The sequence below is a fragment of the Dreissena polymorpha genome, chromosome 2 (genome assembly GCF_020536995.1).
Source record: "Dreissena polymorpha isolate Duluth1 chromosome 2, UMN_Dpol_1.0, whole genome shotgun sequence".
Lineage (NCBI taxonomy): Eukaryota > Metazoa > Mollusca > Bivalvia > Myida > Dreissenidae > Dreissena > Dreissena polymorpha.
Window position 1 is genome coordinate 123,057,054 of NC_068356.1, and position 14,143 is coordinate 123,071,196.

The 14,143-nt window shown below is 36.0% G+C and overlaps 1 protein-coding gene across 2 annotated transcripts in view; it reads left to right on the plus strand.

The window, feature by feature from the left end:
• LOC127868839 (dual 3',5'-cyclic-AMP and -GMP phosphodiesterase 11-like) overlaps positions 1-14,143 on the plus strand; it is a 97,700-nt gene that overhangs the window by 9,035 nt on the left and 74,522 nt on the right. For both annotated transcript variants that reach the window (XM_052410924.1, XM_052410925.1), the window contains exon 2: positions 11,520-13,253. In XM_052410924.1, coding sequence (XP_052266884.1) covers positions 12,516-13,253 — 738 coding nt within the window. In that variant the 5' untranslated portion in view covers positions 11,520-12,515. The remainder of the gene's footprint in view (positions 1-11,519; positions 13,254-14,143) is intronic.

The following is a 14,143-nucleotide window of genomic DNA, read 5'->3' on the forward strand; positions in this document are numbered from 1 at the left end:
AAATCTGCGTTAGGTTTCAAAAAATGCTCATAACTTCTATCAAAGCGTTTATCGGGGGCATATGTCATCCTATGGAGATAGCTCTTGTTATTCTATATTATTAATTTCTGCTATATCTGTCTTTCGAAACGGTAATCCCAATTTGCAAATCACGTGTCACAAATATATTAAATACTCCCCATAGTGTCATAAAGTATTAGAATAACCACATAAGTCAACTGGCAATCACCGGACAAACACCTGCATGCAGTAATGCCAATACGTGTAATTTGTATACAAAGTCTACTTGTAATACACGATACAAACTATTTTTGCCGCGTATTCAGTCATATGTGTTGGTATTTTGCTTAAACTAATTTAGTTTATCCCGAGTGTATCGAAAGCCTAAGGCTTATTTAGACACTCTAGTCAGTTTCCTGGGTAAAACAAGTACTCGACGTCCTAGGCGAAGATCCCGCGAGTGCTCCCAGAAATGGGAATGTAACCCGGGACCTCGTAATCGCTAGATGGACATCATATGCACTACACATACGTGTGAATATCTTGCAATCGAAAATATCAGTAGTAAATTAGAAAATGCGGGGAATTAAGAACTCTGAAACTTGCGAACGCCCATGGGTGAAAGTAATCGGAACATGTTCTCGGCTTAAGCGCAATTCCAACTAATTATTCATAATGCCAAGAGCGCGTTCATTAGTTGTTATGAGAATAAATAATTTGCGTAATAATCGATTTGTAATCAAAATTTCCGATAAATGCGATTATAAAACACATGTTTTATACGTATAGCAATTGTATTGAAATATATGAAGTTTTATGTGTGTTGGTTTACGCCAGGGCTAATGGTAAATTATTTAAATCTTGTATCGCATCATGAAATGGACTTTCATAAACAACTAATTACTAAATGCATTTCAACCACTGACACATCAACATATGATAGTTAAATAAACGTCAACCGCGCGATAAAACAAAACTTTCAACCGCATAGAAACTAGGAACCCACATTCGAAAGTAAAGTAGTGCGCGATAAAATAAGACTTTCAACAAACAATATAAAGGAAATGTTTACCACTTCAAAATGTCAAGGAAGATAGATATTGTTAACAGACAACACAACTAGAATATATCCATTTTAGTTGCTTTTTTTCGTTCGCTAAAACTATTTCCAATAAATTTCAAGAGGCAGTCAGCTTCATGCATAAACATATGAGTATCATATAACGCATATATTTAAGTCAAAATGACTATCATAGATTAATCAGATTTAAGTTACAGTGAGAATCATTAAAGAGACATATTCATGTCACAGCTAGGCTCATGTATCAAGCATATTCAATGTAAAGTGAAAAACATACATCAAACAGATTCAAGCCAATAGGACTAACACACATTGAAAAGATTCAAGTCACATACAAACAGATTCAAAATATAAACTAGAAATGGCGCGGCAGAGGCCGACGCGTATCCCCACGCCGCATGTTTGACCCAGGGGCGCCCCAGGGTTGGTAATGGGGCAATGCGTAGTTGAGATTGACCGTATTGTCATAAGAGAAGTTCAGTATCAATTAGAAGTGAATCGGTGTAGAAATTAAGAAATTAAGTAAAAGGCAATTTTGGATGGGTGTGGCCTATGTGCGTGGGGCGCCTCAGGGTTGGTAATGGAGCCATGTATAGTTGAGATTGACCGTATTGTCATGCATAGTTGAGATTGACCGTATTGTCATAAGAGAATTTCAGTATCAATTTGAAGTGAATCGGTGTAGAAATGAAGAAATTATAGTAAAAGGCAATTTTGGGTGGGTGTGGTCTATGTGGGCGGGGCGCCACAAGTTTGGTAATGCGGCCATGCATAGTTGAGATTGACCGTATTGTCATAAGAGCGGTTCAGTTACAATTTGAAGTAAATCGGTGCAGAAATGAAGAAATTAATGCAAAATAACATAAAAAATGAGTGAAAATCTCTGACCCGGCCCCGCCCCAACCCCCATAACTTTTGACCCAGGGGTCAGATCGAAATTCCAAATAGTGCAGGGTCGCACATATGCTCATAGCTACCATGTGTGAAAGTTTCAAGTTTCTAGTGCTTATAGTGTAGGAGTAGATAGTGGCCAGGACGGACGGACAGACAGACGGACGGACAGACGGACGGCGGAGATAACCACAATATCACCACGCTTTTCAACAAGCGTGGGGATAAAAACAACATCTATAACACAGTTAAACGTCCAAGTTAGCATCATATAGCAAGCCGACTCTACTCAGCAAGAGTATAATCGTATATAGCAAACATATGCACGTCACATATTATCATATAGCTTACTAATTAAATTCACATTGAGTCTCCTTTAGCAACAAGATTCCAATCACAGTAAGTATCATATCCTAAACATATTCATATTATTGTGAGTATCATTAAGCAAACAGATTCAAATTGCAGAGGGTATTGTGCAATAATCAGATTCAAATTACAGTTCTTATGATAAAGAAAATTATTCAAATCAAGAAGAGTATCATACACGAGTAGCAAACAGATTCAAATCACCAAGAGTATCATATACGAGTAGCAAACAGATTAACATCACCAAAAGTATTATAAACGACTCGCAAACATATTCAAATCACCAAGCGTACTATATTTTAGTAGCAAGCATATTTAAATAACCAAAAGTATCATATACGAATTGCAAACAGATTCAAATCACCAATATACTTATAGGAAACAGGTTAAAATCACCAAGAGTAAAATATAGCAAACTGATCTATCAAATATCAGTCAGAGTAAGTATCATACAGCAAACTGATTTTTGTCACTGTGAGCATCATACGAAAAAGAGTATCAAACATATTCAAATCATACAGAGTATCACATAGCAAACAGATTCATATCACCAGAAGTATCATAAAGCAAATAGATTCAAGTGATACAGAGTATCACATAGCAAACAGATTCATATCACCAGAAGTATCATACAGCAAATAGATTCAAATGATACAATGTATCACATAGCAATCAGATTCAATCACCAGATCGAGTAGCATACAGCAAATAGATTCAAAACATACAGAGTATCACATAGCACACATATTCAAATCACCAAGAGTATCATACAGCAAATAGATTCATATGATATAGAGTATCACATAGCAAACAGATTCAAATCATACGAAGTATCATACTGCAAAATAGATTCAAATCATACAGAGTATCACATAGCAAACACATTTAAATCATCAAGAGTATCACATAGCAAATAGATTTTTCAAATCATACAGAGTATCACAAAGCAAACAGATTCAAATCACAGAGAGTATCACATAGCAAACATATTCAAATCACCAAGAGTATCATACAGCAAATAGATTTCAATCATACAGAGTATCACATAGCAAACAGATTCAAATCACCAAGAGTATCATACATCAAATAGATTTAAATCATACAGAGTATCACATAGCAAACAGATTCAAATCATACAGAGTATCATACAGCAAACATATTCAAATCACCAAGAGTATCATAGCAAATAGATTTAAATCATACAGAGTATCACATAGCAAACAGATTCAAATCATACAGAGTTTCATACAGCAAACCTATTCAAATCACCAAGAGTATCATACAGAAAATAGATTTAAATCATACAGAGTATCACATAGCAAATAGATTCAAATCACCAAGAGTATCATACAGCAAATAGATTTAAATCATACAGAGTATCACATAGCAAACACATTCAAATCATACAGAGTATCATACAGCAAACAGATTTAAATCACCAAGAGTATCATACAGCAAATAGATTTAAATCATACAGAGTATCACATAGCAAACAGATTCAAATCACCAAGAGTATCATATAGCAAATAGATTTAAATCATACAGAGTATCACAAAGCAAACAGATTCAAATCATACAGAGTATCATACAGCAAACATATTCAAATCATCAAGAGTTTCATACAGCAAATAGATCCAAATGATACAGAGTATCACAAAGCAAACAGATTCAAATTACCAGAAGTATCATACAGCAAATAGATTCAAATCATACAGAGTATCACATAGCAAACAGATTCAAATCATACAGAGTATCATACAGCAAATAGATTTAAATCATACATAGTATCACATAGCAATCATATTCAATCACCAGGGGTATCATACAGCAAAAAGATTCAAATAATACAGAGTATCGCATAGCAAACGGATTCAAATCACCAAGAGTATCATACAGCAAATAGATTTAAATCATTCAGAGTATCATACAGCAAATAGATTTAAATCATACAGAGTATCACATAGCAAAGAGATTCATATCACCAGAAGTATCATACAGCAAATAGATTCAAATCATACAGAGTATCACATAGCAAACGGATTCAAATCACTAAGAGTATCATACAGAAAATAGCTTTAAATCATACAGAGTATCACATAGCAATCAGATTCAATCACCAGGAGTATCATACAGCAAATAGATTCAAATCATACAGAGTATCACATAGCACACATATTCAAATCACCAAGAGTATCATACAGCAAGTAGATTCATATGATGTAGAGTATCACAGAGCAAACAGATTCAAATCATGCAAAATATCATACAGCAAATAGATTCAAATCATACAGAGTATCACATATCAAACATATTCAAATCACCAAGAATATCATACAGCAAATAGATTCAAATGATATAGAGTATCACATAGCAAACAGATTCAAATCATACAGAGTATCAATCATACAGATTATCACATAGCAAACGTATTTAAATCACCAAGAGTATCACATAGCAAATAGATTCAAATCATACAGAGTATCACAAAGCAAACAGATTCAAATCACCAAGACTATCGCAAAGCAAATAGATTCTAATCATACAGAGTATAAAAAAGCAAACAGATTCATATCATACAGATCATCGAGTATCATACAGCAAATAGATTCAAATCATACAGAGTTTCACATAGCAAACATATTCAAATCAACAATAGTATCACATAGCAAATAGATTCAAAACATACAGAGTATCACAAAGCGAACAGATTTAAATCATACAGATTATCACATAGCAAACAGATCCAAATCACCAAGAGTATCACAAACCAAACGGATTCGAGTCGCAGTGAGTATCACAAAGCAAAAATTTTCAAGTTACAATGAATATGACATAACAAACGCGTTTAAGTCACAGTGAGTGTCACGAAGCAAATGAAGTCGCTGATATTATCATATAGCAAATAAATGTGGATATCATGTGGCGAAAAGTTTCAAGTCGATGTAAGTATAAAATAAAAGCATATTCAAGTCATAATGTGTATTTTATAACAAGCAGATTCGATTCGCAGTCTATTGTGCATCTAACACATTTAAAGAAAACGATTGCATCATATTTCAAACAGACTCACAATGTGTATCGTGTTTCGAACAGACTGAATTCACAATATCGAGGTGGACATTGCTTCCGCCTTTCCAATTTGAGGATGTGAGTTCGAATCCTTCTAAGACAGCACACTACTGATCTTTATATAACTACCAGTAAACATTCTACTCGGGGACTCGACTGATCTTTATATAACCACCAGTAAACATTCCTATCGGGGACTCGACTGATCTTTATATAACCGCCAGTAAACATTCTACTCGGGGACTCGAAAGTTTTCAATTGAAAATTGTTAAATACTATTTTAAACAGTTTACTAGGAAGTAGTCCCAGCCTCTCTTAAGAACGGATGCGACTTGACTATGACGAAATATTTACATCGATTTGGTGATTTATGCACATTAAAAGCTGCGTTTACCACATCAATGTTGTTGAAAGAAGAACATTTACTGCTATTGACCCAGACCTAACATGATACATATTTCTAATTCAAGTCACCATCAGATCTCTGACGTCATACGTTCAATTTCCAGATGTCTAGTTGATCCTCAAGCGGAATCGAATCTGTTTACGAGGACATTACGACCAAATAAAGGTCTGTCTGATACTTCTATTGTACTCCAGAAATGCTAATCGTAACGAGTTGCATTTGCATACGGCAAGTTCTAATATCAATAAATTATTTAGCTTAAAGTCCCTTTGGACTTATTGACCTTTAAAAGGCGACTCTTCGTGGAAATATATATCGTATAAACACGAAAATTTATAATAAAGCGCGGTCCGTGCCGAGCGTACCGTAAATACAACAACAACAACAAACAACAACAACATTTATTTCAGCGATAAAGCTTATACAAGCTCTTAGCCTATACACATATACATTTTATATATACAAGTAATACAAGTAATGGCAGATGTGGATTAAGTGTTAAATTGAGAACATGGTGTTAGTGCAAATAATATATAATATATTCGTTTGAAAAAAAAATATATATACAAGTAATACAAGTAATGGCAGATGTGGATTAAGTGTTAAATTCAACACACAATCATTCGTACAAAGCCTGCAGAAAAGTATATATTCCATTCGTACCAAACACTTTCGGACCCATACATAACATTTTTTTAGAATCGAAATTCGCACCCAACATTTTTGACGAGAAAAAAACTGTAAAAGATATCATAACGTAATGATGAAGCCTACTAATTTTGGGTTGAAATCCCAGTCCAATACCCTTTTTCGACAAACATCTAAATGGCTGGAAAAAACATTTTGAATAACTTAAATAAATAATCTTATAAAAAGAAAGCACATTTTAGATGATTATTAACGGAATATTATGCCAGCTTCCGAAAATGACTGAAATCAAAGGACGCCCTGTCGACTATTGCCGAAGAATAATAAGTCGCTGGTTAATAGTTTTGCATTATACCACAATTTATAACAAAAACACATTGTGCACAGCATTTTCGAAAGACTGCGTTGTCATTTTGTTATATCCCCGTACAACCATTTTCGGATTACCTAAAGGATTTTACAGCAAAATAATATCAGCTATGCTCAAGACAGGATTCTCTTTTTTGAGGTATGGCAAGAAAACAAATAATTGTTACAATGCAATGTAGCTTTTTTGTGTAGTTTACCAACACTTAATGGCATCAGTTCTGCTCCACATCCAGAACTTTCTACAATGTTTTAATTATGTCAAACTTGACACTAGGAAATATGTCCTACTCTTAAACAGTTGTTATTATGAATTTAAAACGTAAAAAATTTATGATCAGGTGGACGTTAACGTTTAATGTTCATTAAATATGACGGATCTAAATCATAATGGGCAAATACGTCCATCTTTTTTCTTCAACGCCCTGGTAAACATTGTTAAGGACTTTGAGACCATAGGGCCAGTAGTTTGTGGTTATAGTACCTTTGTGAAGCCTTATTTGTTATATGTTTCTGAAATTGGTTTAGAAAAAGATAACTAATTTGTAATTTGTTGTTGCATATGTAAATAAAGTGTGTGCGCACATACTAGTGTCGGGTAAAACACCGTATAAAATATTATTTCCGTGACTGATCGAAAAAGGCATTAATTGAAAAACGGCAGTGGAGAATACATGTATGTTCTATAATATTCATTTCGATTAGTCACTGCATGATTATGGTCAATTAAAGTGAAATTTCATATAAAATTGCTCTATAACTTCAGTCTCTAAATACAGATAAAAAGGCACCAGAACGCAGGACTTTACGTTTCATTTTCAAATTTTTCTTAGGAGAAGACCTCCAAACCCCACGATTGCAGGAGGGGCCCTCCTTTCCGCACCTACCCCCTTCGCCACTTCGTTGCTCAATAACAATCGTTAATGGGAAAATTCGCATTCCCTTTCTCAAAACCCTGGCTACGGGCCTTCATATATACTCTCTAAAATTGGAAAAATTATTCCACTGTATACCGTATGGAGTTGGCACCATCAAATATTGCATTATGAACTTATTCCTTCGCTATAACCAAGGAAGATAGATGACAATTAGTTATTGCAAAATCAAGGGAACTGACTCGATCAACAAAATATGTCTTTAACCTGTCTGATAATGGAAATTGATGTGTTTCACGTTCTCAAGTCAAGCTCAAGTCTTTGTTTAAAGAAATCAGAGTTAAAAAAAAAACTCATTTTTGTTAGCTTTGCCAATAATTATACCAGAAACATACACCTTAAATTATTCACGAAATACATCATATCTTCAAAATAAACCATGCATACAACGATAAAGCCTCAACCAGAACAGTATTTATGTTGCTTACGCACAACAACTATCTCGAAGCAAACCGTGCGCAGATGTATGATTAAATTATTCCACTAAATCATTCAGATATGTTTATGTATTGACAGTTTGCCTGCCACTGACACATAATATCGTTTGTTTGTAAATCACAGACCCTCATTTCATTTTCAACAATCGTTAATTTTGCTAGCTACTCACAAATGCAGTGTTTTGTTTTAAACCTTGACGTTTATATTCATTTCCAAAACCCGTATAATTTGCGTGTCACGGACTAATGAAATGTTTTGTTTAACTGTTGATTTTACTTTCATTTACAACAACAGCTCATTGCATGGCACACATACATGCAATCTCTTCTCTAATCCCTGACTTAAATAATCATGACAATTGCAATTGGCATGTCGAATGTTTAACCCTAGGAATTCAATTAAATCAACCGAGAGAACAATCATATTGACTGTTTGATTGAAAATAATTGCTTTCAGAACAAAGGTATCAGTATAGATACTAACTGGTCAATCAAGTATTGTGTGGAACAACATTTAGTTTCATTGTTATTGGTAGCAAATTGTTTCATATAAAAATTGATTGTCTTAAAATCCTCGGACAATTTACCTATATAAACAGGTCAATGTTTTTTTTCTAGTTAATTGAGTTCAAATTATTGGTTTTCACTAAAACGACATAGCCTTATCTTTTGTGCCGAACCTGTACTTCAAGTTGATGGTTTTATTTTTTTTATGCAACATTTGATCGTGTTTGAAATATTGTTTGTTTTATAAAGAGAGATTGACGACTAATTATTTGGAAGATTTATGACATTTAATATCTTTATTAAAGTGGGGAATATCGTGCGTATGTGGATTTTGTTAACGAAAATAAAATCTAGCCGACCTTCTCTATATCTGTCTTGGAGATGAAAGTGGAAACGAACACATAAATAGTATTTTTCTAATGAGCTGTCAAGTTAAATTATTAAGAAAATATCTCAAAATTATTGAGATACATAACAAGTGAAAGTTTTTTTTTTGTTTATTCCAAATCAGTTAACACATGTTTTCGAATCTGTAATTAATCATGTTCACATGTCAGCGCTTTGTTTGATGGTATGCACATACGTTACAGTTAACTCCATTCTTGATATAATTACACTGATTGATAGCGCTGTAGTCTGACACCATAAAACACTATATGGGCCGTGCTATGTTAATCTGGCACGACCCTTTCGTCCTTTTTTATGGTATTTTTAGTTTCAAGGAAGTCCCTCCTTACCGAAAATCAAGTTTAGGCGGAAAGTGTCGTCCCTGATTAGCCTGTGCGGACTGCACAGGCTAATCTGGGATGACACTTTACGCACATGCATTAAGCCCAGTTTTCTCAGAACAAGGCTCATATCTCTAATGTGACGAACTGTCAAGTCTAGTTCAATTTGTAAAATGTACACTACCCGATTAGATATACGAGATTTGCTTGACAATGTACACGTATTTCCGTTCAGAGAGTAAAATATACAGAAACAATAAAACTCAGTCAAAGGATTAATTTTCTTAAAGGGGCCTTTTCACAGATGTTTGCATGTATTGAAAGTTTGTCATTAAGAGCTTTATATTGATAATTGTTAACATTGGATGTAAAAAGCTCTAGAAAAAAAAAACAAGAATAAAATTAAAGAAAGTAAAAAAAAGTAACTCTCAACTGGGCTCGAACCACTGACCCCTGGATTAAAAGCCTATCGCTCACACAACTCGGCCATCAGTTCTCACACATGACTGTTGTATTTTATACGTTATATAAGCTATCCCTGTAGTGTCACACAATTTAAGGTCAGCAAGAAAACTCTCCAAATTATTAAATCATTTCGCGTTGCAACGCTTTATAATTTTCAGGTTTTTAAATCGTCGAACAATGCTAATAATGGATATTCTAGAGCATGGTAAACGTTCAGTATTACTGTTTTTACTCACAAATATCATAACTACAACGAACATTTGCGATTATGAACATTTTTTAATTTGTTTGGTCAATTTGCCAAAACGTGAAAAGGCCCCTTAACGGCAAGTGACCGAATGTCAATTCAATACTTTGCAATGCATACAACACCGCTCTTTTCATATACACTAGTGAGCGTCGTTCTGGAAAAACTGGGCTTAATACATCTGCGTAAAGTGCCATCACAGATTAGCATGTGCAGTTGGCAGTTCACATGGACGCTTTTATGTAATTTTCATTTTAATAGTAGTCTTTCCTAAACAAATATCCAGTGAAAAGCGGAAAAAACACCAAAAAGGTGGGAGGATTTAAAGGGGCCTTTTCACAGATTTTGGCATATTTTGAAGTTTGTCATTAAATGCTTTATATTGATAAATGTAAACATTGGATCTTAAAAGCTCCAGTAAAAAATCGAGAAAAAAAAATAAAAAAAAGGAAAAAAAAAGTAGCCGGTACCAGGGCTTGAACCAGTGACCACCGGAGTCCAGGAGTTAGTCTGAAGTAAACACGCATTAGCCCTCTCGGCTATTCCGCCAGAATTACACATAAAGTATTTTATACCTTCTATAAGCAATCTTCGTAGTTTCGTAAATTTAAACGACAACAACAGAACACTCCAAATTATTCAACCGTTTCGCGTTGCAACGCTTTATAATTTTTAGGTTTTCAAATCGTCAAAAGATACATATAATGGCTATATTGGACTATGGTAAATGTTCAGTAATACTGATCCTCACAAATATCATAACTAAAACGAAAATTTGCGAATCTAAAACAACTTTATTCAATTTTGTCAATTTACCAAACTGTGAAAAGATCCCTTTAAACATAGAGTGAAAAAGTAAAACGCAATATGATTACTTTAATATCAACACTACGTTTGACGACCAGAAACTAAGATATTAAGTATTCATCTAGTGTTCAGTACTGCAAACAAGAGGGAAAAGCTACTAATGCGAACGTGAAAGTGAAATATTCTGGGATCCCAAAGAATAATGTATTTTCACAATTAAGTGTCAATTTCACATTCTTCATAATAGATATGTGACAAACGAAATCATGCTAATTGCAGTATAGTTGTGTGTAAAACGATATAAATGTCGTGCATACTACGAGATCATGCTTATTACAGTTGTGTGTAAAATGATATTACGGATGTGCATAATGCTGTTTCTCAGTTTATAGTCCTTCAATGCCAGTTGCTGCATTATTTGAGGATCCGACAAATAAACCTTATGAAACAGTTGACTATGGACCCCGTATGTTACCACGTGTACTAGAAAAGACATCCGCCATTTTAGTTATTTCATTGTAACATTCATACGTTTATATATTTTTATACACTTCCTTTTCCAGGACACGTCTCATCAATCAAAACGCGGGTTTCGTACGAGGGACGCTACAACAGTAAGCGCCTACCGCTTCTTACAGGCTTGAAATCTCGGAAATACCACACAACGTCAGTAGCATATACCACCGGCTAATGGGGCTTTATCTGCATTATGCATTGTCTCTCCATCTCAGCTCAACATCGAGTGTGATATATCGCGATCCACGAGGAATAGATGCGTTATTGGACTCGCTTGGTGATGGAACGGGCTTAATGTTTACACTATTTAAATCGCTCACATCGCGGATGACGTAGTAGACATGTGTACAGAGCTCGGGTTTGCCTTCTAAACGGACCAGTGACCGCCTTTAATCGCGAGGTTTTACATTATTTATCATCACACGCGCGCACGAAACGAAAGCGCCTTAAACGTAAAGCATACATTGTTTTATGGGTTGTGCCAGATTTTTTTTCTCTGTCGTAATTCGTTCAGCGTTTAAATTGCTCGCGGAAGTTGATTATCTATAATGTAGAACGCGTGCGTGCGTTTAATACAAATAACACATGGGCTTATTTGAACTTGGATATATTAGAAGCGAAACTTAATATATTGGAAGTCGATGGATTAACATGTTTTATGTATTCGGTATTGTAGTTTACATAGTGTTGTGCGAGTGCTTGCGTCACGTAAAGGTAACCTTGGAGTAATGCGGATTTAAATTGTTAAATCGCGTGACAACAATACAGGACAACAATAAGGGTATTGCGAGAGTATATCGGATATAACAATGCTCATAAGTGTACTGCGCTATTGTACGTCCAGTTTACAGGTATTTCAAAATCGATTTTGTTTGCTCTGTTTCGGTTAATTGCCTTTACAAATACACTATCAAACCGCGGGCCGCGGTTAAACGGTGTCCATCGCAAAACTGGAGTCTACACACTACCAGGGACGGCAAAGGAGACCGTATCGCCCTCGATTGCTCTTCAAACGCTCGCAGAGCAAAGGGGCTAATGTCGGCATGGCGGAGACCGCGTCGGCACCGGAAATGGACCCACTGTCGCCCGCCAAGCGCGAGGAGTATGACAGGACTGAAAAATGGCTCGACGACCATCCGGACTTTGTGCACGACTACTTCGCTCGAAAGGCGAAGCGGAGTATGATTGACGGGTGGCTGATCGCGCACGCCATTAAGCACACGGCAGCCGGCCTGACCCATCCCGACGGGAACTCCTCGAATGGCTCAAAGAACAACTCGCGGAACAACTCCGGCGCCAACACGCCCGTCCGCAAGATATCGGCGCAGGAGTTCGAAAAGGGCGGAATCCTTAACCCTATGCTGAGCACGGTTGAAGGGGTTCAAACCTTCCTGAGCCCCTCGCCGACGTCGGCGCAGTCGCCCTCACAGATTCGCTTGTTCAGCAAATCTCGCACCGAGCTGAAGGACTTGGACGAAAAGGAGCTAATGTACGAACTAGTGATGGATATCTGTAACGATTTGGATGTTAAGAGTCTATGCTACAAGATTCTCAACAACTGCTGCACGTTACTGAACGCGGACCGTTGCTCGCTTTTTCTCGTGCAAGGGAAAGGAACCAACGAGAGGTTTCTCGTCGCTAAACTGTTTGATGTGAACGGACATGCATCCCTTGAGGAGCTGTCGCACGGGAAAGAGGAAATCCGCGTACCCTGGGGCACGGGTATCATCGGGTACGTTGCGAAGACGGGGGAGGTGGTCAACATTCCTGATGCCTACAAGGTATGTCTCTCACTGGTATAGATGTATCTATACTGGCTTTGTAACACTCTGGGTAGATAACTATCTGCAGCATGTGTGCCCTGACATTGGTAGCACGAGACCGGATCTTCTCTTTTAATATGTCATTTTGGGCCTTTTTGATAGTTCATGCATGCATGCCCTTCTGTCCGTATAGTGGGACGATATTTTTTTAATTTCTTAGTGGATATACAATATACATTGACTGTTATAATATCACCACTTTTAAGGTCATGGGTGGCATATAAGGCTGGTTTGATGAAAATATCCAGAAACTGTTCGTAAAAGACAATATTCAACATACAGAAAAGTCAAAAAGTTTGTGCAAAATGTAATACATGTACTTAAGTTTAAAAGAGGTGATGGTATGATTCTTGATAAAATGCATTTTTTGTACCACTTGTGGCATAATTAACAACACAGTCTGCGTATTTATAACAGGAAACACTATTCAGAGTAACAATCGTGACTGTTTATACAAAGCATCGACAACTCTGTACCTTCAACATCAATAATTCATTTTTCAACCAATTACATAAATGTCGCGAAGCCCTTTAACCATACAATTAATGTCGCGAGGCCTTCGGCACAGAATAGGACTACAGCGAGCTTTCTAGATGGCATGTATACACTTCGGTATCGTAATTTCATTTCGTTTCGTTCATAAACAGTAGAGAAAGCGCAGGTCATCGACAGACCAAACTCGATCGATTACGACGCCCGGTTTAAGGTTTCATTTTGTATTACGATGATCTCATATACTTCATCGCTTTAATTTCATACAGCTTTTAGTATACGTTATTATTTACTGACATGCATTACACACTTGTCAGTGAACAATGTGTACAACTTGTTAAAACTCCCGCGATTGG